The sequence below is a fragment of the Mauremys reevesii genome, linkage group 12, assembly GCF_016161935.1.
Source record: "Mauremys reevesii isolate NIE-2019 linkage group 12, ASM1616193v1, whole genome shotgun sequence".
NCBI classification, from domain to species: Eukaryota; Metazoa; Chordata; order Testudines; family Geoemydidae; genus Mauremys; species Mauremys reevesii.
This window is the reverse complement of record NC_052634.1, coordinates 11,271,014-11,295,290: the sequence shown is the minus strand read 5'-3', so window position 1 is coordinate 11,295,290 and position 24,277 is coordinate 11,271,014. Positions and strand designations below refer to the sequence as shown.

The 24,277-nt window shown below is 50.8% G+C and overlaps 1 protein-coding gene across 11 annotated transcripts in view; it reads right to left on the bottom strand.

Annotated features, from left to right (window-relative positions):
- OPCML (opioid binding protein/cell adhesion molecule like) overlaps positions 1-24,277 on the bottom strand; it is an 854,468-nt gene that overhangs the window by 57,831 nt on the left and 772,360 nt on the right. For all 11 annotated transcript variants that reach the window (XM_039496207.1, XM_039496208.1, XM_039496206.1 and 8 more), the window contains one exon: positions 1,300-1,434. In XM_039496207.1, the coding sequence (XP_039352141.1) occupies positions 1,300-1,434 (135 nt within the window). The remainder of the gene's footprint in view (positions 1-1,299; positions 1,435-24,277) is intronic.

Below are 24,277 nucleotides of genomic sequence, written 5' to 3'. Positions count from 1 at the left end.
TTGCATGCTCAAAGAATAGACCGGCTGCTCCAGTTTCACCCATCTCTGCTAAACCCACTTCTCCTTGTGTCAGGTGTGAAGAGGATAATAACAGTGGAACCCTGCTTGAAAAGAAAAGAGCACCAGGTAGCAGAAGAATAGATGCAGCCCTTCATCCCTGAAATACTCTGGGTTTTTTTAAGCTTCCCAAAGGTGCAAAAGAATTCGAGTCACCCCTGAAATGCCGACAAGCTATGTCACTCCAGCTTTTCTGCCTTGGCTCGTCATCTGAAGTCTTTAAATCGTCTGGGCTCTAAATTCCTAACCATGCTTCTAAAGAACAAATTGTCCTAAGTTGTAAATGCTTTAAGCTTAATGAAATGTATATATGTGATTTTCTTATAGCAATTTAGTGGATATAAAAACTCTGCAAGCTCCTTCCTAAAGGGAAGGATATTTAATGTGCTCTGTGTGTGGTGAGCCACTAGAGATTTTTTTCCCCCTGAATTGCTCCTCGGGAAAAAGGTATTACCATTTATGTTCCAGCTATAAATAGTCTTTAAGGGATGCTGACGTAGATGTTATCTGCTTTACTTTTTTTCAGGAGTTTATGGTTATAGTTCAGCTGTTCTATCACACACGCAAACCCCAGCCAGCACTGGAATACTAGAATCTCAGCTCTGGATCCCCATCGTCTCGTGCCTTTCATCATCTTCTACACCCCTGCAAAGCGGGGAAGAATGAAGGCCCTTGGATCCCAACACTGGCGGGTAGGGAAAGGAAAGTCACACTTCAGGAGCACCCGTCCCCAGTCAGGGTACGTCAGCATCCTGAGCCGGGGGCACAATTCTCAGCTGAAGGAGACATACCTGCGCTAGCTCTGATCCAGCTAGCTTGCTAAAAATAGAGTGCAGCCATGTTGGTGGGAGTGGTGGGAGAGGCTAGCGACACTGAGTACGTGTCTAGTGCCTAGGATGGGATCATACTCCGGCAGCTAGCCCCTCCCACCATTCGGACTGCTGTGGTTACACTTTATTACTAGCACACTCCAGGCATGTCTCCCTGAGCTGGGAATTACATCTTCAGCTTGAAGTGTAGACGTACCCTTCGAAAGTATGGCGATGGGGCTCGGTATACAGAACAGAATAGAATAGGCAGTTGTGGAACTGTAAGCAGACTACATTACGGCCCCCGGTGTTCAGGCTGGATAAAAGCCAAAATGATCTCTGAAAAGTCCCCACAATTAGCCTGAGCCCGGTGTTGTCTGCAGCCAGGAGGCGGGGTCGGGGAGTGTGTCATGCTGAGTCGTGCCCTACTTACAGTTCACGGTGACTTTTACTCTCCGGATGTCTGGAGCCGCCACGTCATTGACAGCGCTGCACTCGTACTCCCCGGACTGATCCCGGGTGATCCCAGAGATCTCCAAGTACTCGTCTTCGCTCACAAAGCCCCGGCCTGCAAGGGAGAAGGCACAAGTGGAAAGATTAACCCGCCAGCCTGCCACCTCCACGCCCGTTGGTCACTGGGAGTAAACTCTGATAGTCTGACGGAATGGTGACATACAGGTTGCATCCTGATTGGTTACATTGAGGGTAAATCCAGGGCTGGTGCAAGGATGTTTCGCGCCCTAGGTGAAACTTCCACCTTGCGCGCCCCTCCCCCCCACCACCCTGAGGTGCCCCTCCCCCCCCGCGGCAGCTCCCCCCTCCCCCCTGAGGTGCCCCCCCCGCAGCAGCTCCCCACTCCTCACCCTCCACTCTAAGGCACCCCCCGCCCCAGCTCACCCCTGCTCCGCGCACGAGCACCCTGAGCACGCCATGAATGCTTCACTTCTCCCGCCTCCCAGGCTTGCAGTGTCTAAGCTGACTGGCGCCGCAAGCCTGGGAGGCGGGAGAAGTGAAGCAGCCACGGCGTGCTCGGGGAGAAGGGGGGGTAGGGGTGATCTGGGGCGAGGAGTTCCCCGGCGTGCCGCCCCACCTCTTACTTGCTGCAGGTGGCCCTCCCCGCGCTCCCCTGCCCCAGCTCCCTTTGCCTAAATGCCAGTGGCGACCGGGGCGGCCAAAGATCCAGCTGCTGTGGTCGCTGGTGCAGAAAATGACACCCCCCAAATCCCAGTGCCCTAGGCAACTGCCTAGGGCGCCTAAATGGTTGCACTGGCCCTGGGTAAATCTGAGGGTTACAGGGGGGTTAACTCAGAATCAGACTCTCTGTAACACAGGACCCCAGGGGCCACATCTCACTGCAGCTGTAAAAGAGGTGAAAACCTGGTGGTCCCTCATTTTAAAACGTTGTTGTCCACATAAGAACCCTGGGACCGATTCCCCTCCAGCTCTGGCTCCAGCCGCATATAAGGGCACCGAATAAGCTGTAAGGGGCAAAAGAACAACTCCTCTGGGTTGGAGCAGTGCCAGAGCCCATGTGAGCATGTCTGGGGCATTTGGGTTGGGCTTTGGGCTACAGCTATTCTGGGCCGGTGCATGGACCACAGGCAGCTCCGGGAAGGCTACAACCCAGGAGCTGCTCAAATTTATCCTAGGAGACATGTACCCAAAGCAGTGCAGAGGCAAAGCCAACCCCTTCCCCCTGGGCTGCGCCATCCATGCCGCCTACGTCATGAGCTGCAGCGCAGAATCTATCCCACACTGTAAAATAATCCTAATCTGTTTTACTGACAATGCCACTGATTATTATATCTGAAATACATGCAAAGAGCTCCTCAACTTGTTGCCATTTATGCGGGTTGCTCACTGTTTTGCAGAATATTAAACTGGTCAGTATCATTTCCCATGGTCATCCATTAGCAGCCTGCTGTTGCGTTTGGGTTCCCAATGTTGCACGGGGCAGGTGTCTCTCCCCCGTCAAAAAGCCCACCATTTCCATTAGTTTGGGGGCTGGGGACTAAATTATTATTAACTAATGGTCTCTTGGCGAACAAATGGGACAGGGAGTCAGGTCTCCTGGGTTCTATTCCCAGCTCTGCCATCCAGATACTGTGTAACTGTTGGCCAGTCACGCTCCATGCCTCAATCCCCCCATCTGTAAAATGGGAACAGTGATACTTCCCGGCCTCCCAGGGATGCTCAGAGGTTTAATTTGGGACGTCTGGAAAGGATGGCAAATACAAGAGCTTATTCTTGGCTGGCAGTGTGGGGATGTATTCAGGTCACTCTGCAAACAAGGAGAGGAGGATGAATTTCATTGCAGCGGCGACACGAGTTATCTGCAGCATTCCTATCATGAAAATGTAGCACAGTATCATTACCAGAGACCAGGAAATGCCAGCCACTATGTGACAATTATCACAATTGTGCTCCAGCCCTCCCTGTGGAAGCTAAAGGTTGCTGCTATATTCGTGTGGTTATTCTTATTGCTCAGGGTCCCGTTGTGCAAGGTGCTGTACAAACACAGAGAAGTAGACAGGCCCTGCCCTGAAGAGCTTACAGGGTAAATACATTTTGGGTTATAAGAGCTGCAGTGTTGCTACACAGATCCTGGATTCTAGCCAGCAGGTCTCAGAGTCGCAGAGTATCTTTGCCAGTGACGTGGTCACTGAGAGACACAAGAGAATCAGACTGTGATGTCCCGACAGTGCAGTTCACGGCAGCATGTGACTGTGACCAAATGGCAGCTACCTGGGGCCACACTACAAGTCAACATCGGGATGTAACACCCCGATTAGCTTGGGGCTCTCTGCTCCCTCTCTCCTCCTCCCGACTCATTCTGTCTGCAGAGGTGGAATGGAGCAGCTGCTTCTTCCCTCTCCCCCAGCATCCCTCTCCCGCTGATCTAGAAGCAACAGCAACTCCTTGTCCGTTTGCTCAATGATGTCCAGGCTGCTTTGCATCACATGCATCAGTTGTTCTGTTCACTCTGCCTAGACCAGGCAGCAGAAGCTCTTCTCAACCTACTGGAGCCAAGGAGAGCCATACGTTTCAAGATTCACTGTTCTAACGGCTGCTCTGCTCGGACAACAAGGATCTGAAGGCTGGATGTTGAAATGCTCCCTCTAATCCATCCTAAGAGGGTGCCTCTAAATGTGGAGTCATCTCTATACACTGAATAAATACGGTGTCAGGTGGTAAAAAATAATCCTCACATGCAGTCTAATTCGTGAACAGTGAATTTTAAAGTTCATGGACACCAGGTTAGAACCAGACAAAGCTTCTCCACTAGAAGGGTGGTGAAGTACTGGAATGGGTCATCTAGGGAGGTGGTAGAATCTCCATCCTTAGAGGTTTTTAAGGCTCAGCTTGACAAAGCCCTGGCTGGGATGATTTAGTTGGTGTTGGTCCTGCTTTGAGCAGGGGGTTGGACTAGATGACCTCCTGAGGTCTCTTCCAACCCTGAGATTCTATGATTCTCCACATCTCTCTGCCAGGACCCCCCAGGACTCAGCTGAAATACCTCCTGCTATCCCAGTCATAACACACGCACATGCACAGAGCTTTGCCACTGCACTTCCTTCCTGACTTGCAGACCCCGACTGCTAATTCAGCTACGGACCTTTTCAAAGCAGCTGTGCGAAAGTGGTTGGTGGGGTAGGGACAAATGTCTGCCGGAGACTGGGAGAAGAGTCTACTGAAATAATATCATATCCCCAAATACTGACCAAGCCTGCCCCAGTTTAACCAGTAAAGATCAAAACGTAAGAGATCACCGCACAATCATTTTCATACGCTGGAACATAAATATTAGTCGCAAAACCACACACAAGATTCACTGCCTTAACTACAGCTCCATCAACCCTTGCTGACATTGACACCAGGAATACCAAGCCTTTCAAGCCAGGAAATAACAGTATTGACTGCAAAACCCTCCTTGCTTGGAAGACAAAACCATCCCCTGAGAGGGAAACTCACAGAGCCTGGGTTGGGGAAGGTGGAGTGGGAAGACAAAAAATAATGATTGGGAGGTGGGGAGATGAAGGGGATGAGTGACGACGACATTTTGTAAGTGAGTCTTCTTTGTAATGATCCCATAATCCTGGGGTCATTATGGACCCGGCCTATCCGCCCGACGATCTCTATAAAAGATGATTGGGAGCGAAAGAAAATAGATTCGACAAGCCGGTGACAGAAATACATAAATAACCCAGGTGATTTCTTTCTGTGGAGAAGGGGCCTCGGGAAGAGATAAGCCCAGCTCGCTACATTAGAGAGATAAGGATCTACAAGGATACAAATGGGCGCGCTCAGACGGAGGCTGCGTGACAGACACGGGGCCATCAATCATGGAGGTGGGGGGGGGTCACGCCGGAGCCAGCCAGCGCGCGCCAGGTCATGCGCCGTGCCCCCCCCGCATCTGGCTGGATAACAAATATGCTGGGGGGTCTCTCAGGGACGGGGCTGAACTGGGATGTGCTGCTTGGTGCCTCACTGCTGACTGATGTGAAGCAGGGCCCCAGCCTGCCTTAGGATAAACCGAGGTCACTGGTGCCTAGCGCTGCTCATTGGTCTCCTTCCATCAGTACTAAATCCACTAGACTCTAGCCGGTCTAACGCCTCCCTCCAGCTACCCGCTGCACTCCCATGCGGACCCCTGTTCAGGGGAGCTGACCTGAGAGGTGCAAGTTTCTCTTCCTATCTCACCTAAGTGATGCCCTCTAAGGCGCCTCATTGAACCACTTGAAGCCCTTCAGCAAGAGGGTCTCCGAGATGAAGCCTCACCCAGAAGCACGACAGGAAAAGGGAAGCACAGAGCCTGCTGGCTGCAGCCTTCCCTTAGATCCTCAGAATGGCCATAGTGGGTCAGACCAATGGTCCATATAGCTCAGTATCCTGTCTTCCGCAAGTGGCCAGCGCCAGCAGTGTCGAAGCGAATGACCAGAACAGGGCAATCATCAAGCACAGAAGAGGGTTCCATCCCCTGCTGTCCAGGCCCAGCATCTGACATTACTGGGGCCTTTCTGCCTCTCGCCCAGATATGCGCTGTTCTGGAGACCCCGGTTTGTTGTCATCCTGAGTTTAGTGCCAACAACAGCCTGCGTTTCTGCTGCTAGAGTACCTGATGCGATGTGACAAGGGGGATGCCTTGGAAGGCAGGACTACAGAGGCCTAAAACGGGGGAAAGTGGTGGAGAGAGATGCAGTGAAGTGAGGGGGGGGGGAAGGCAGAGGTTGTGGGGGGTGAAGGAGGGGAGAGGGGGATGTGGGGGCTCTCCAAGCTACCAGCCATCTGCCTCCCGCCATTTGGGGATCTAATTGCAGCAATGGAGGAGTAGATTCCCCTCGCTAATTAAGTGTGGGGACGGACACTGCAGTGCATTTCATCCCTGTTGGGCACCGGAGACGCCGCCATGCCAGAGTTAATGAAAAGTGTGATAAACCCACTGTTTCATTTCGCCTTAATTAATCCCAGTGATTGGATTGTGCTGAAGTCAGCCTGGTTTGGAGAAAGCGCCCCGGGGTCAGCATCCTGCTGGCTGGCGGAGCGAGGAGGCAGCTCTTTGTCTGGGGTGTGGGATGAGTGCGAGCATCTCTGACTGCAGCAGCTGTGACTGGGCTCTGCAAGGCTCCCCTCCCTCCTGCTCACTAACCCCCCCCGCAGGCCTCCTGCTGCTGCCCAGGCGCTCTGTCTCCTTTTCCAGAGCTACAAGGTAACCCTAAGGCCAATGTGCGACTGTGATGGGACCTGTTACTCTGGGGAGGAGGTGGAGATTCGGGCACACAACACGTATGACCCCACCCTCGTTAGAATCAATGGAGGTCAACACTCACAGTCTGGGAGAGGACAGAGCCTTCCATGCTCATGGAGAACCCAGTGCAGGGGATCAAGATCAGGAGCTCCAGCCATGCGGCATGTGGGGAGAGGAGAGAGACGATCTCTCCAGCCATGTGGCAAGGGGTGGGGTGGGGAGCAGGCAGGTCCTAGTAACTTATTTAGATTGCAGCTCTTTGCGTCAGGAACCACTTTTTTGTTCTGTTTGTACAGCACCTAGCACAATGGGGTCCTGATGCGATACAAATGGTAATAACAATGAATAAAATGCACTGTGGAAGTAGAGAAAGAACTGACAGGGATTTGAAGGGGATTTCAATGCATGACAGTCTCTGTGAGCAAGAGTCAGGCTAGTTGTAACCCTAATAACGCGAGATTTGTAGAAGCGAGGATTGTGTGAGGTGAATGGGAAAGAACTGTGTGAGAAGTTGTTGCGGCCTTGTGTAGATAAATACGGAATGTAGACCAGAATCTAAATAAGTGAGAAAAATAAGTTATCAGGATGACCTATGCATAAACAAAATGCAGCTGTTGCTTATTATTGTTTGTGTAGTGTTGCTTATTATTGTTTGTAATAAAGGTATAAATGTTTGGTGTAATTGTTTACCTGCAGAGAGACCTGCCTAGGAGGGGGAAAACCTGTGTCCTAGTGCACTCTCTCTCTCTATGCAATTGCTTGAGAATAAAGTATCTGACTTTGCTGCACCCAACCTGAGGGTGAGAACTATGGTTTTCTCCGACAGCACGGTAGGTTGAAAGCAACACCTTCAACTCCACCGGGCAGCAGCAGGAATGCAGATCCAGTAGGTGCTTTAAAAATGGGCATGTCCTTACCAGAGGGAGGCTCATATTCCATTAACTGAAGGGTGCCTCTAGTGATTTCCAGCGGGTAGAATCCAAGACTCCTGGCTTCTAGCTCCAGCCCTCTCAGACTTGTGTGGGCTTAGGTAAGTGGCTTAACCTCTCTGGAGACAGCTCCTTCCTCGGGGGTACTACTAATTCTCTATTTCATACGCGTGGGGTGGGAATTCAATAAAGCCCTGTGAGATGCTAGCATGCAACAGGTGACATAATTGCAAAGTCCTCTTGGCAAGGCAGCCCCAGTGCTGCAGATTAATTACATCTGTATGACCTTTCCAGCCAGCCAGATGGAAACAGGATACAGCTAAAGACACTGGAAGCCCTGAATCAACACAGTGAGAGAAAGGCAGGGTCAGCCGAGCTGGGGGAGATGAATATCTTGACTGATATGCCCAGATGGAACAGGGTCTTTGGAAACCCAGAAAGTCAGCTGGCTCTGGCTGGGCAGTGAATGATGCAGAAAGGCTGCTAGGATGGAGCCTCAGGTTTCTGAAAGCTTTAGGTTATTATGCTAGGAGTCACTATTGAAAGTGGCAGGTCTACTGCATACAACCCATCCCCCTGTCCTTATAACACCAACCAAAACTGATGAGGCTAAATTCCCCCTAGTTAGACCAACTCCACTGAAGCAACATCAGTACAAGCAAAGAAGGATTTTGCCCAGCAAGACTCAACCAGCCTTCCCTGAGACTCAAGTAAAGGATCAGATGGATTCTTCTGTGGACAGTTCTGCTTAGTTGGTCCAAAGTCTCTGTCCAGCATACGGAAATGATCTTGCCAGGACAGTATCACACAGCAGGTTTTAAACAGGAAGAGGAGAAGGCAAATGCTCTGCTCAGTGAGAGATAAGTGGGCAAGGAGAACAAGGGAGTTAGGATACACCATAATTCAAGAGGGCACTGGACTCCACTTCCTTATCTGAGCATCCCAGACTTCAGAGCAGTTTGGATCTGCACCAGAATCCAAACTGCACTGCTGGCTGGCTCTCCATGATGGACCAACCAGAAATCCTGTCTCCAAGGAGCCCGGGACCTTGGGGGAAGTTTGGATCCAGATCTGGAATTTGCAGCTTGTGACCCTTCTCTGCTCAAAAGTTTTGGAACATGCATGATATCATCAGAAAACTTGGTGGGATAACAACGAATCTATGTGCTGCACAGGCAGACGATTACTGTGGAAATCACGTATACTGATGCATATCTCCTTCATTTCTAGAAACACCGGCCTCGAACACTGGAGCTAAAAGAGAACTCCCTTCTCCTCTCTGTGAGGCAGCCACTGAAAAGACAATATCACAAACCCATGCAAAGCCAGTATGGTAGTTAACGCAGGGCATTACAAGAGAGAGCAAAGTACAATTCTCAGTCCAGAATATACCCTTGAGTCCTTGCTGCTTCCCTTTTGGAATCATCAACAGCTGCTTTATCCAGCACATCTGGCTAAGATCAGGTTCTCTCGCTCCAAACTCCAAGACAGCCCTAGCATGTCCTCCAGCGCTGAGTGCATCCATCTCCTTCTCCCTCATCCTACAGGTTTTTTATTGGAGACACTTTGACATGGCAGGATTATCTGTCTGTGCATAGCCCTAGTGGTATGATAATGATGCTAATTAACAGCATTCGTTAATATCTTGAAATTACCTGTATTAGCTCCCAGGCAAAACACCCACTAACAGCGACGGCAGCGTTGGCAGATTTGCATCAGCAAGTGACATGATGTTCATTTCATTGTTCCTTAGAACACTCCAGAGCGATCATGTCACCAAAGGAGAGCATGATCCACAGGAGACTGGCCTGGTACTGGAAGCAGGTGCCAGGGCTGCTCGTCTCAGCAAAGGGGCCCTGCTTTTGGAAGGTGCGTTTTTATTTACCCATTGCCCTGATACCTCTCTGGTGCCAGGGTGAGTCAGCACTGAGTAAAGCAGCTGGGATAGGACTCAGCCCCATGGGGCTAATGTGCTCATAGGGAAGGATGGACAGGGCTGGCTGGAACTGGCCATGAGCAGGATGGTGCTGTGCAAGCTTCCCTGACCCAACCCTTTGCCAATATCACTCCAGCCTCATTCCTGAACTACAGCTACCTCTGACCTCATTGTCCCAGTCCTGAGCTCCCGCCCCTTGGCCTGTTCTTCCTGGCATGTTTGCAGACTCCTCTCCCGGCTCACTCCTGTTCCTCCCAGCTCATCTCATTCCTAACCTTCAGCCTCGCCCCGATGCTCTACGTCTCGAGTCCTCACGCCACGCTGCTTATTACTGGGATCCTGATCGGCACCCCCTACCCTTTGCCATTCCAGCCCTGTTCCTCACACAGTGTTATGCATGCAGTTCAGTCCTGAAGGGCGGTTCTCCACCTATTGCAAGGCCTGGTAGTCAAACAAGTGGCAAAGGAGACAGAACACAGGGGAGAAAGAGAGACTCAAGGGGTGAAAGGTGGCCAGGAGGAAAAGTCTGGGAGCTGACGTCCGATTTTTCTGCATCCATTTCCAATTTGGGGCTTCCCTCTAGCAGCAGCCACCAACACTCCCAGCAGAGCTGGGGCTTTCTGCATGGCATGTCTCAGTCATGGTCGTAGATCAGGAGCTTAGAAGGTTGAGCTCTTCAGCTCCCAGCCCCTGCTGCAGGTCACCCGCCTGCCTGTGCACGGTTTCTGTGGCTCGGCCCACCAGCTGGGTCCCACAGTGCAAACCACCCCTTCCGGGGGGAAACAAACTTAGAAGAGGCAGATATGGCCTGGGACTCAGGTGACCCGGGTTTTATTCTTGGCTTTATCACAGGCCTGTTCCATGACCTTGGGCACATTATGGCCCCTGTCTGTGCCTTGGTTTCCCCATCTGTAAACTGGGGATAACAGCACTGCTCTCTTTTGTAAAGCACATTGAGATTCATAGATGAAGAGCACGATGCAAGAACCATTATTGTACTCCAGGAAGTATTGTGCTTTCTAACAGAGCCCACGCTGGACTGCTGCAGCTGTACCTGCCCACCCTAGGCACCCCAGTCCACATCCAATTCCTCACCCAGGAGTCAGCTAACGGTTCTGCTCTCCCAAAATCCTTTGCAAACAAGCCTACTGCTCTCCAGTTAGGAAGAAGACAGGCAGGCACAGAGCAGCCTGCTTTAACAAATCAGAAAGCAATTCATTTTCAGAAGAAAACAAGTGATATTTACATTATTAAATCACAATTACAAAGCAAATCAGCTGCAGAAGAAGGGAGCCCATTTTCATCAATTATTACTGAACTGAACGTAATTTTTCAATCAGAGGCGGATTGTAAATGGAGGCCTTGATGCAGCCAGAACTCTTCTATCATCATATTTACTAATCAGGTATTAACTTCTTGGAATTACCAATGACATTGTGAAAAGGAAGCAGGGGACGGAGGGGTGAGGGAGGGGAAAAAAAGAAGGATGCACTTGTGCTAATTACAGAAAGTGAAATTAGGCATTGTGAGCAATTCATTGATAGGACAATGAAACGCCGTCTTGTGGGCTGGAATTAAATGGGCTTTGACTTCCCTCCAGCAGGTTTTCCTTCAGGAAAATCAATTGTTTCTAGTTTGTTCAGAATTATGATGGGCGTGGGGGTGGGAGAGGTACGCAGTCATCCCTTTGCCGAAATACAACAGCGATGGACCCAGTAGGAAGTGAGAGAGGAGAGACAAGTTTAGCGGCAGAAGAAAGACTGGAGAGGGACACAGATAAGATAGACGTATTCATGCCTGAGTCACAACCATTCCACGTCGCTGCAGTATGCATTTAGAGAGAAGAAAGACAGTGCTGTGGGCTCAGACCCAGGACAGTGAGGTTCAGTTCCCAGCTATGCCATACACGGCGTCACTTTTGGCACATCACTTAATCTACATCTCAGCTCCCCATCTGTCAGTCAGGGCTATTAATACACCCTTGTGCCCACCTTCTCTCATCTGTTTTCATTATGAGATCTTGGGGGTAGGGGACTCTGGTCTTAACAAGGGCTCCTGGGCACTAATGTAACCTGTAATAAGATGCCAGGATTGTCACTCAGAAGCCCAAGATGCCTGGTGAGTCATTGTGAAGTGATGGAAACAGCTACAAGTATGGCTGAGAACTCTTTGTTCAGACTATCCCCAGGTTCAATCCTCCCTGGGCTTTGCGGTCTGTTACCATCCAGTTTTTAAGTTCTCAGCCACTCTGACTTGGCCAATTACACCCATGCATGGTACAGCTACAGCAAGGCATGCATCTATGCCATGCCAAGAGTCCTAGACCATTGTGAGATTGGCGGTAACTCAACCAATCATGACCCTTAATCTACAGCTAATTTGCATGCTACAAAGTCATTGGTTGTATGAGGGAGACTGCACAGATGGTGGATTATTTGGCCCACGTGCCACTCCCATGCACAAGCTTTCCAACTTCTGGTACAGAGGAGACGGAATCATTTTAGGAGCCAGGTCAAGATGAGGCCAAAGGAGATGGAAAGTTTAGCTTTGCACTCCCTCAGTCTTGGGACTTGTAGCCAGTCCCCAGGCATAAACTGAAGAAGCCAAAGGGCTGCTCTTCTTTACACTGGCACCAAGAAGTTAATGCCAGCGTCTCGACAAAGCGTTGGAGCGTTCCAACCACAGCCTGTCCGTGCTGGTAGCAGGGGATAGCCTGGGAGTCTCTATCCCAACCCAACTGGAAGACCCTTGTGCTGGGATGGGTCCAGCAATGCCACCTCTCAGGTGAGATTCTCCCACTGGCGCAGCACACGCCACACCGGAAGGTCTGCACTGCTGGTGTAGTGGAGCCTTCAGCCCGTGCACAATGCAGCTGCGAGCCGGCATAGGCGGAGGCGATCTGTGCTTGCAGTGGGGCAGTGTGCGTGGTTACATCATATTCCCACTTTGCGCTGCCGACAGCTGAAATGTTGAGACCAAGAAATAACTGGGTACCTTTCTCTAAATGGAGCCATTGTCCTGGTTCTCTGGCTTTACCTATGCAGAGGTGCAAAGCAGAGAACAGAACTCAGGACAATTGAGCCTCAATCCACGGAGCTAAAGGAGCAATATCTCCCATTCAGCGGATACAGCAAATTGATATATACCTGTGAGTAGACATATTCCATCCAGGAGGGGGCAGCAGCAGGTAGCACCATCTTAAGCTCTGCATCAGTTTTAAGAACAGAGGTGAGCCTGTGCTTTGATTCAGGGCATCAATGGCGAAGGGATATAAAGGCTATTACCCTGCACTTATAGGTATGGTTTGCTTGTGTGATTGAATTGAATCAGATCATAACTGCAATGGGCCTGATTTGGACACACTGACTTGTGTTGAGCGGGTCCCTTTCGACACAGTCATCCCAGGGAAATCAGCGGCGGAAGCAGCTGCTCGGTGTAAGGGCGCTTTACATTATGATTATGACTGGTGGTTAATCGTGTGGAGCTGACACAGAAATGTAACACATTATTTGGTGTAAGTCACCCCGCTGCAGCTCTGCACATCCCCACTCCAGCGTGTGCCAGGGTGCACAGAGCACTTGCAATTTGGAAGCTGCAGAAAAGCTCCCCGATTTTCCGAACGCTCCTCCCCTGCTCCCCGCTGGATCCTCTGAAATGTGGTGGATGGGGGCTGGGATGAGAGTACAGGAAAATGGCAAGAAAGGGGGGCGGGTCTACAGAAGATTTCAGGGCTGTGTGAAAGGAGAAGGATGATTGAGAGAATGGAGGAAGTGGGGAGAACAGGTTCAAACCCAAAGCCCAGATCCCCCTGCCCATGTCAGTCCAAGTCCAGGCACAGCTCCAGCCAGCCAGTCAGGATAGTGCAACACACACTAGCACTACATCTGAGGGTTAAATACCAGCATTTTGGGCTAGTGGAACTGTCCGCTTTCTAATGCTCAGTGCGATCACTTCCCCTAAACCTAGACCCCGACTCCTCCACGCCATTCCTCATTCTGCTAGAGCCCGCTGCGCGATGGCACCTGGCCGGCCTCCCTAGAAATATCTGCATGCCGCATCAGGACACAGCGATGGGCATGCAGCGATGGGCCTGGCCCTCACACGCCAATTGTGGGAGAGGAGAGAAGTGGCTGGGTTCACCCTGTCTCCATGCGCTCCAGAACACCGTTGACCTGACATTTCTTAATCAGAGCTCCCTGTCCATGTCACCACGTCCATTTCTCGGCACTTTATGGGCTTTAGTATCCTTGCTCAGGATACTGCCGGGTCTATTGCTCCTCTTCGCCTTTGATCTCCTTCAGCCCCTTCCCCAGAGTCGTCTTCTCTTCCTAAAGCTTCGCCTTTCACAGGACTTGAACCCCTGCACAGCAGAGCTGTGCTATTAATACTAATAATCAATGGCTGAGATTAAAATGACAAGAGGGAGCAGACCTTCTTAAGGTTACGAAGCCAAGCTCATGCAAAATGAGAACTAGATAATGATTTCCTGCCCCTGGTGAGACAGGGATTTTACACTACAGCAGAAGGCATAAACTACAAAGGAATAAACAGAGCCCTGTTCTTATTGCAACTTGTAATTTCTGAAGTGAATTTACTGCTAGGGCAAGATGCCAATTTGACAGAATTGGCGACTGACGCCCTTTGTTTATCCACAGAGGATGAAATTCACCCCTGTGCAGAAGGCCAGAACTAGTCAAGCCCCCAGCGTGCGTAGGACTTGAGCTGGTTCTCTATATAGGGATGAATTTAGTCCAGGATAGACGAAGCCCAGACCTTCAGCCCTTAAAAACCCTCAAACCATCAACAAGCCAATTTCCTCCCTGAGGAGAGGAAAAGGGATTGGAGGGAAAAACCCAACATACATGACAGATGCTAATTACCCTGCTTAATGCACTGTTAGAAGGTGATTGCACGAGGCGCTTGAATAGAATAGAATGACTTGGGCAAAACTCCTATGGAAGCCACTTGGGAATGGCTTTCGCCTGAGTCAGGATGGTAGGACTGGAACCCATCTGTGGGGAAACCATCAAGAGGTGGCAAGAGGGGCTCCCAGATCAATACATGCCGGCCTCCCCACCCTAGTATATATTACTATTAAAATGTTCTGCAGCTGGTGGTCCAGGTACAGCCCAGGCAATGACAGGGCAAGCGGGAATGCAGCACTCTGCCCATTCACCCCAAGCAGCAACACCAATAGCCTCTCTATGCGAAGGACACATCAAAGTATCCCACCAGGTCGGAAGCCCTAGTGTAGACAGGCCTCTGATTTTAAGCCTTGGGTCATCTGATCCTTCTCAGAGTGGGTCTAACTGTTGTAGCGCTTAAAATGCTGAGGGATCTCTCTGCCCTAGGACTTCCAGTGTCGTTAACACAAGTGGGCTGAAACTGAGTCATTTCTCTAGTGCAGACAAAGATAGAACTCTCTTCCTTAAAGTCCTATACTCCTTTTTGTCCCTGGCCTCTCTGCTACGAACTCATTTATATTAAGTAAGTTACTGAATTAAGCTAAACCAGGCTAAGACCCACCTTGGGCAGGTGAGGCCTCTATATTAGGCGTGTGCACTGGTGTAATTTATAGTGGGACACATTTCCTTAATAGAGACAAACTCTCAGTGAGTGCCAATTGTGGTTAGTGATATAGGCAGGCGTTCAGTCCTTGTTATCGAGATGCACCAATTTATGTAATGCCTCCAGAGACGCTACTGACTTTTGCCTGGGAGCTGAATTTGGAAACGTGAGCGAGAGATTTGGCCCGTCACCTTTTCACGAGCTAAAGCCCTAAGGAACTCTGGGGACGGCCAATCTATGGTAACTCAAGGACACACAACATAATAAACAGGTCTTTTGCAGCAGCGCAGGAAATAAAAGCAAGATCGAGCACCAAAACCTCTGGAATCCCGCAGATATTAAACCTCTGAGGAGGGAGCGCAGACTTACAGGACTGGAATGGAGTCTGCGGGAGAGCAGCTGGGCAAGGAGCATCTCTTTTGCAGGGCAGTAAAGCCAGTGACTTCAGCTACGGAGGTTGTGCCCAGTTCTGATCACCTGGCAACAAATTCTCGGCCAACAGAGGCTCTAACAATGCAGCCGGCAGAGCAAGAGAGAAAGTCCAAAATGTGCTCACGCAAGAGCAATGCTCAGGGAAATCAAATGGCAACATGATGACACTGAGGGAAAGGGAAGTGACAGCTTCAAAGTCTGTGTCAATTCCGAATTGCAAATGGTTTCACTACAAAGGAATGATTCCAATAGACAACAGTGGCGTCCAGACACCTATCAACTAGTCATCTCCCAAAAATCAGCATCCTTCGGACAACTAAGTACAATATTGTAGTGCAAAACATTTTAAATCCTGGCCCTGAATCTCACAGGCAACAGATCTCAAAAGTGAGTGTGTGTGTGTCAGGAGGGGGCGGGGGGAGAGAAGGACGGGGGAAGGATTAGCAGAGTGCTTCAGGGCGGGACATAGTTGGAGGTATCAAGCCCAGAAATCTTGGGTAGTCATTCTGCACTGCCCAGCAACCTGTTTAGTTATTTACACCTGTGCAGAGTGAGTGCCAGGTGGGTATAAAGGCATCATCAGAGGTGTGAGTGAGTAAAGACTTCTGATCTGGTAGCATTTGACACCTACCTTGTAACAGCTCCAATGGTGGCATGATGTGAAAGGCAGTGTAGAATCAGACCCTCAGTCCAAAGCTACATGTTCACTGCAGACAGAGGTGTGTTTCTACACGGAGACAGCTACCTTGAGAGAGACATCTTGATTTAAAATCCTAGGGGAGACAAGGCACAGCTGGTTTTTTTTTTTAACCTGATGTAGCTAGCTGAGGTAAAACCGACCATGCCTTGTCTCTACTAGGATCATACCAGTCTGCTGTCTCAATGTAAAAACTCTCCTCTTCCTGGAGTGAAGACAAAGCTGAAAGCACAACGTTGTGCTGGGTTTAACTAACGGTACGTTTTTAAGCAGATTTTGTGAAACCGGTGAGAAGTCCTGTATGGATGTTCTTAATTCAATTTAAACCCTGCTTCTATCAGTTTGACTTGGAGTGGTAAATTTGAGTTTTTACCCCAATTTGGTTAAATCAGTGCAACTTCCGTGGGCAGACACGGCCTATCTAGGAGGGGACACTGAAGTGTGCTGTGGGCAGGTTGCTAGCAGGACACTGTACCTGCCCCATGTTGAAGGATGGGGCCCAGGAAGTAGGATAGTTCGGGGAAAGGACTGAGTTTCTCTGACCAGGTTTGCCTGCGAGCTAATGTCTCAGTGAGTGGATGAAAGGCTGGTTAATTTCCTATCACAGGGCACCCAGCAATTCCTCAGGAGGGGGTTCCCAGCCCACTGAAAGGGAAGCTGGGTGCCTTCAACAGGCTAATCTCACATCAGAATGCACCAGGCAAATCATTGCTAGCAGCCAAGGGCTGGCTCCCAATCCAGTTAGATGCACCAGTGACTCCTTGATGAAATACCGAGATGGATAAATCATCCCACCAGAAATACCTAATGTGACTCTTAAAATAGATTATTAATCAGCAAGTTCAGCACTCTCCCATGAAGGCATATATGCAGATGAGGGGAAAGAGGTTTATATCACAGCGATATAGAGGAGCTGGAGATCTCTCTGAGGAAGAGAAATTGGGACAGATCCAAGCAGAAGCAAGCAGGTAAGGCACAAAGCAAGAGTAAAAAATGCACCATCTATATTCAAAACGCCTCTAAAAAAAAATGTTTTCTCCCTTGCCTCTATCTGAATCTTTTCCTTTCTCTCTCCTTCTGCTATTATTCCCCCACCCTCGTTTAATTTTGTAACTAGGTTGTTTAACTCTGAAAAAGCTGTTTTTAGGTTGCTGAGCCCAATTCCATCAATCTACCTTGGGTACCTATCTGGCCCTCATCACTGCAATATCTGACCACACCTCACAGGTTTTAGCGAACTTATCCTCACAACACGCCTGTGAGGTAGAGCAGAGCAGAGGCACAGAGAGACTACGTGACTTTGCCAAGGCCACAAAAGAAGTTTGTGGCAGAGCAGGGACCGAACCCAGACATCATAAGCTAGTGCCCTAGCCACTGGACCATTCTTCCCCGCCATTCTCAACTCCCAGTTCTGATCTCACATACACCAACATCATTCCACTAGGACTGATCCTCCGCCACTTTGCACCGTGGTGTCGTCTTGCAAAAAGGGTGGTAAACTCTCCCTGCACACCAGCCGCTCTCTTTTACGCTCACTTTGAACGGCGGCAAATGGCCCCGGGGCAGGGGGCGGCTGTGGGCAGGGGCTGGCTGCGGGTGGCTGGGGGCAGGGGCTGGCTGCGGGCAGAGGGCGGCTGTGGGCAGAGGGCGGCTGTGGGCAGGGGGTGGGGCTGGCTGCGGGCAGGGGCTGGGGCAGGGGCAGAGGCTGGCAGGGGCTGGCTGGGGCAGGGGCTGGCTGGGGTGGCTGGGGCAGGGGCTGGCTGCGGGCAGAGGGTGGCTGTGGGCAGGGGCTGGCTGCGGGTGGCTGTGGGCAGGGGGTGGGGCAGAGAGCGGCTGTGGGCAGGGGCTGGCTGCGGGTGGGGCTGGCTGCGGGCAGGGGGTGGGGCAGGGGGCAGGGGCTGGCAGGGGCAGGCTGGGGGCAGGGGCTGGCTGGGGTGGCTGGGGGCAGGGGTGGGGCAGGGGCGGCTGTGGGCAGGGGCTGGCTGGGGCTGGCTGGGGCAGGGGCTGGGGCGGCTGGGGGCAGGGGCTGGCTGGTGGCTGGGGCTGGCTGGGGGCAGGGGCTGGCGCTGGCTGGGGCAGCTGGGGGCAGGGGCTGGCTAGGGGCAGGGGTGGGGCAAGGGCTGGCTGGGGGCAGGGGTGGGGGGCAAGGGCTGGCTGGGGAAGGGGTGGGGCAGGGGCTGGCTGGGGCAGGGGGTGGCTGGGGCGGCTGTGGGCAGAGGGTGGCTGTGGCAGGGGGTGGCTGTGGGCAGGGGCTGGCTGCGGGTGGCTGCGGGCAGGGGCTGGCTGTGGGCAGGGGGCGGCTGCGGGTGGCTGTGGGCAGGGGCTGGGGCGGCTGGGGGCAGGGGCTGGCTGGTGGCTGGGGCTGGCTGGGGCAGGGGCTGGGGCTGGCTGGGGGCAGCTGGGGGCAGGGGCTGGCTGGGGCAGGGGTGGGGGCAGGGGCTGGCTGGGGGCAGGGGTGGGGCAGAGGGCGGCTGTGGGCAGGGGCTGGCTGGGGGCAGGGGCTGGGGCGGCTGGGGGCAGGGGCTGGCTGGTGGCTGGGGGCAGCTGGGGGCAGGGGCTGGCTGGGGCAGGGGTGGGGGCAGGGGCTGGCTGGGGAAGGGGTGGCTGGGGAAGGGGTGGGGCAGAGGCGGCTGTGGGCAGGGGCTGGCTGGGGGCAGAGGGCGGCTTCGGGTGGCTGCGGGCAGGGGGCAGGGAAGGGGGGGAGGGGCGCAGATACTCACTCGGGGGGGGGGGGGCTGGGAGCAGCAGGACGCAGCCGGGGACTCACCAGGCAGCAGCAGGAGCCCCAGGGCCAGAGGTCCAAAGAGCAGGAGCAGCAACAGGGCCAGGAGGCAGCTCACGTGGCTCTCGCAGCACAGCGCAGCGCCCCCCGGCGGCCGGGAGGAGGAATTACAGGCTTCCCAGGCAGAGCCCATCAAAGCTTCCCTCGCAGGGAAGCTAGTTAACAAGCGGTTCTAAAACCGCTTCTAAATTTAACAAGGGGTTCGCGCGAACCGGTGCGAACCGGCTCCAGCTCACCCCTGGGTGGCTCGATGAGCACCCAAGTTCTATCTAGGCTGAAAGTAGGTCAGCTGGGGTGGAGACATGCCTGGAGCAGAGGGTCTCTGGATCAAGCAGGGGATTGTTTGTGGCAGACCCAGCTCTGGATTAGGAGCAGGAAGTACTGGAAATGTTCCCAGGTGCATCCAGCTCTGAAGGGATTTACCCACCACAGACATTTGCTGCAGCCTCGGAAATTCGAGGCTGCTATCTGAAGGGAACCTTTTGGGGGTTGCCTGTTCGTCACCAGCCTTGAACATCAATGGGCTGCTGGGCATATTCCGATTCAGAATATGTCTCCGGGAAGCTAGTCACTGAGGAACGCAATCAGATTCGGATCTCATTTTCAGCGGAGTTACTCTGGATTAGCATCAACGTAGCTGAGACCAAACACTGTCTTACTGACAGCAAATCTCCCCGTAACGTGGCACACAAGGACACAGCTTCAATTACCATGCCTCATAACCTCTTGGGCAACCTTCCCTCCCCGCCGTCCAACTCAGAACAATATATCTTAATTAGATAGACCCAGCTTTACAGTCTAGAATGTAGCTAGTGACTGTGAAACAGCTCTCGCTACAAACGGGATGGATGGCTCAGTCATGTCTGGTTAATGAGGTGTTTACTGGAAGTCAAGCCACGAGCTCACAGCATCCACTAGTCTCTGAGGTTCCCAGGCCAGGGAGAACCAGGAATGCCATATGATGTGCTCTCACTCTTTACAGGAAAGAGTGAAGGACCAGAAACCACAGCTGGGTCAACTTGAGTGTAAACAATGAGATAAATCAGGTGGCTGAAAGCAATAACCCACTGGCCTGAGAATAAACTGTAGCAATCTGAGGGATCTGGGTTATGGAAGCCAACTTCAGGGCTGATTGGAGAGGGTCTTCAGGTCAGGAAAAGTGTCTTCTACCTATCTAGGTAGGCCCTATCAGCATAGTAACTGAGCACCACAAAAATTCACCTCATAACAGCCCTCTGACCCTAGAGAAGTGCCATTATGCCCATTTTACAGATACGAAAACTGAGGCACAGGGAGACAGTTGCACAGGGAATCTGTTGCAGAGCTGGGTCCTGAACCAAGATCTTCTCAGCCTCAAATCCACTCCCATAACCATAAGCCTATATAGATACTAAGGGTCTTCTAGCACATTTGGGCACTGAAAAACACTAAATAATACAGTTCATAGCAATAGTCCAGGTGATGGTTCAGGGTTATCTCTGGTATTAAGCAAAAGGCCAAGCAGCTTTACTGGACACATACAACATGGCTGTGTCCCTGCTTAACGCTGATGGAAACAGCATGCACCAAATCTCATGGAGAGACCAGAAGAGATTGCGCAGGAGAGGCCAGTATCTTGGTTGTTCCTAAGTCCCGGTGGGAGACATGGGAAAGATCTGTCCAGGGACATTCGAGATGGTTTATCTGTCCCTGAGCTTGAAGAGTAATTCTTCTTTGTGACTCCCGCAGCATTTAACGGCGTCTCAGAAATATGCTCATCTCCCGAAACTGCCCTCCCCGCCCTGGACAGCGGCACACTGTGGTCTTGGCCTTTCCACGCAGTTTTTCCATGCGGTAAAAGACTGCTCGGCAGACAGAAGACTCTGGCTGCTGTGTGAAACACTCCCTCGCTGTCCCACAAATCCCTGCAGAGCAAGGCAGGCAGCTCAGAATGAGTTCCTTTCACCGCCGTTTCCTATTGTTCGGCTCGTGCGGCCGCTTTTGTCTCGCCTTCTCCCCCTCTTTCTCAGTTCTCTTGGCTCTCCTTTCATTCTGGGGCCTGTGGGTGAGGGAATCCTAGCTGGGAGCTGGCAAAGCACCTGCTGATACCTTGAAATGAGTTTTCTCCCCCTGCTCTGTGGCTCTTCACACATTACATGCAGCATCCCCCCATTGGAGAGTTGGCCTCTTTGTGCAGGCAGGTGGATGTTTATCTTGGTGGTTTTGCTTGAGGGATGCCTTTTTCATCGCGCAGCACAGATGAGGGGAAAGGCGTAGGCAAATGTCCTGAAAGCGGCTCCAGCTGCAAGAATAGAACTTTATCAAGCGTGGCCAATCCCCGGCGGAATAAGAAACATCCTTTAAAAAGGGATAAATTGAAAGAGCCCTCTTAACGCCTCTCGCTGAAGGAGCATGGGGAAGGGCTGGGCCATTTTCATTTCCTTTTACTTTGGTTAAAAAAAAAGTTATTAAGACAAAAGTTTCCAGAAGGTGAAGTTTGGGGAGATAAGACACAGAGACACACACAATCCCACCCCTACTTACCTGTAAACATACACACCTAGAATATCTACCTGCACACCAATGCCTACCTACTCACACCTCTCCATAGACACATCTCTATACCTATCGAACTACAAACACACAGAGATGTATCTCTCTCTCTCGCTCTCAACAGCTACACACAAACACCATCTATAGAGGGAGAGAGGGGTGCGTGTGTGTGTCTAGAGATGTAAAGATATATAGCTAAATGCAGAAAGTGGAGTCTGTGTATTTATATACAGTTACAAAAAAGTCTAACATACACACGTACACCTGTCTCTAGCTCTCTATTTATATATGGACACCTGTCTATATTTACCTCCAGGCTCACGTGCACACCCACCCACACGCGCACACACTTACTTTCTCATACATACATGATCTAAATGTTGTAAAATGAGGCCAAAGGAGGTTCAATTCTGCATGCACATGCATATATATTCATATGCATCTTAATGAGTGTATATATGCATGTGTTTATATAGATGTGTGTTTACAGATACATACACAAACTTATTTCCATGCACTGGCTTTAGATTAATGAAAAAGAAAAGGAAAAGGCCATCTAATATCTTCCTTTTCTGAAAAGAAGGGGAGAACAAAAGAGATAGTTGCAATAGAAAAAAAAAGAAAATGAAGAAAGACAGAAAAAAGAAAAGAACAGATAAGAATATTCCTAGCTGGAAAGTGTAAAACTAAAGGATAATAAAATTGAGCTGATGCAGTTTAAAGACTCCTCATTACCTGGCCTGAGATACAGCACCTATTGTTGCTACCAGTTGGAGATTATTTCTCAACCTGCCACAAGCTGATAACAGATTCATCCACCGGTCTGAAGGCTCATTGTTAGGGAGGCAGAAATTGCGCTCTGGAAGCAGGGATACAAGGCTGTCTACAGCTGAAGCCTCTTTCATTCTTTGCCTTCTGTAGAACTGTGGAAAAGTGTTCAGGCCACTCAAGATGGAGACTGTGTTTTCCCTCTCCCGCCTCCCCTGAAGTGCGTGAAGGATGAGGGGCACTATCTGAAGTATTTACATTTACTTCAACGGGTGCTGAATCAGGGACTTCAACAGGTGCTGAATCAGGATGTCGAACATCTGTACCAAGTGCAGGGTCTCTTATTGTCTTGCACTGACCCCTGTGTGTCTGTCAAGAGATCCAGACTATCCATCCTTAGTGTGGGAAGCCCAGGACTGAAGATGAACATGGACACTGCATTCTCCTAGGACACGGTAGTCCCTCCAGACCAGGTGAGGTGAAGAATGAGAATCATTTCAACTGAATTCCCATCTCAGGCAGGAAGAGACCTTGTAGCTCAGGACCTGGGAGTGCACGGATGGAGGAGCATGTGGTAAGTTCAGGACTGAACAAAACGCGATGACAGAGTTCCCTTCATACTCAAGAAAATGGTGACTTCTCCAGGTAAAAATTAGGGCATGTGCAGGCAGCATGAGGGCACGCCCAGGATTCCCTCCAAGTACAGAAGATGACATTCCTACCAACCAGTATTGAGATACTTTGGAAGGGCAAAAAAAATGAGCCAGTAGAACAGGCTGTCTGGAGTTAGTCCAATTAAAGATATTACTTCAGCCACATTGTCTCTCTGATTCTCCATAGATATTTTATAATCCCTTAGGTACGTGGTGGGCCCTCAGACACCCAAGTGTTAAAACTAATCACTTCTCAGAAAGTTTATTCATGGTGTGTTCTATAAAAGACTTCCAAGGGCTCGTTAAGAGGGACAATGTTCTGTAATGAAGTCCTCTTGCATATCTCTGGAAATAATCATCACATGCGGAGAAAATGAGCATCTCTCAGTAATATTTATACTTCGCAGCAGTAAAGACGTCCTGTTCTGTAATTCTGCAGATCATGTGGAAAAAATAAAAGAAGCCAAGAATGCACAAGTTTTCCATGGTAACTAGGTCACAGCATTTCAGGGACTCAGCCGCTGCCTTTGTGTCTTGTAACTTGATGCAGGCTACAAAGCAGGACATGATATTCCAGGGACAAAGCCTTGCTTTGGTAACTTCTTCATCTGATATCATACCGAGTCCCGGGGCACCTTATCTCAGGAAAAGATGCTTCACTGGTACCCACTTCATTTGACGTTGTGTCCATTCTTAGAGCATGGCTCGCTGGGGGCAAGCACTGTATCACTCACTCCATTTCAATGTACATTTATTCTCACCCAGGACACACCTTTTTCCTGCAAACGTATAATATGTTCACCAGCCCAAATGTGATTGGTAATGATAGCAAATGATCAGCCTTCCTAAGGCTATAAGATTTCCAGTTCCATAAGTCATTATGTCATGTCTTTTCCCCCCATTGCACAGTCCCAATTTTCAAACCTGAGTGCTGAAAATTAGCTGCCTCCCACCACGACTTAGCTGCCTACATGGCATGATTTGAGGAACCTAGATGCCCATGCAAGAAGCGGTACGTCAGAAGTTAGGTCTCTCACCATAAGCACTGGACTCCTAGCATCCAATCTGGAGAATGGCCCCATGGATTACCACATGGGTGACTCAGGAGATCTATAGTGATGGGCACCACAGTGAGAACTGAGGATAGATAAGACAGAGAGCTTGGTAAATGGCAAGAGAGCTTTTTACCCCTCTGTCACTGTTCAAATCCAGCTTAGGTTGGTATTTACCCTTGTTTGGCTGTTTGGTGGATGACATGAAGTGAGTTTGGTGGGCTTCAATCTGATTCAGAAAAACACCAACACAACAGGCAGTAACTGCCCTTTCCCCCTTTGTCTCAGCAGAGAGGCTAAGAACCAAACAGAGCAT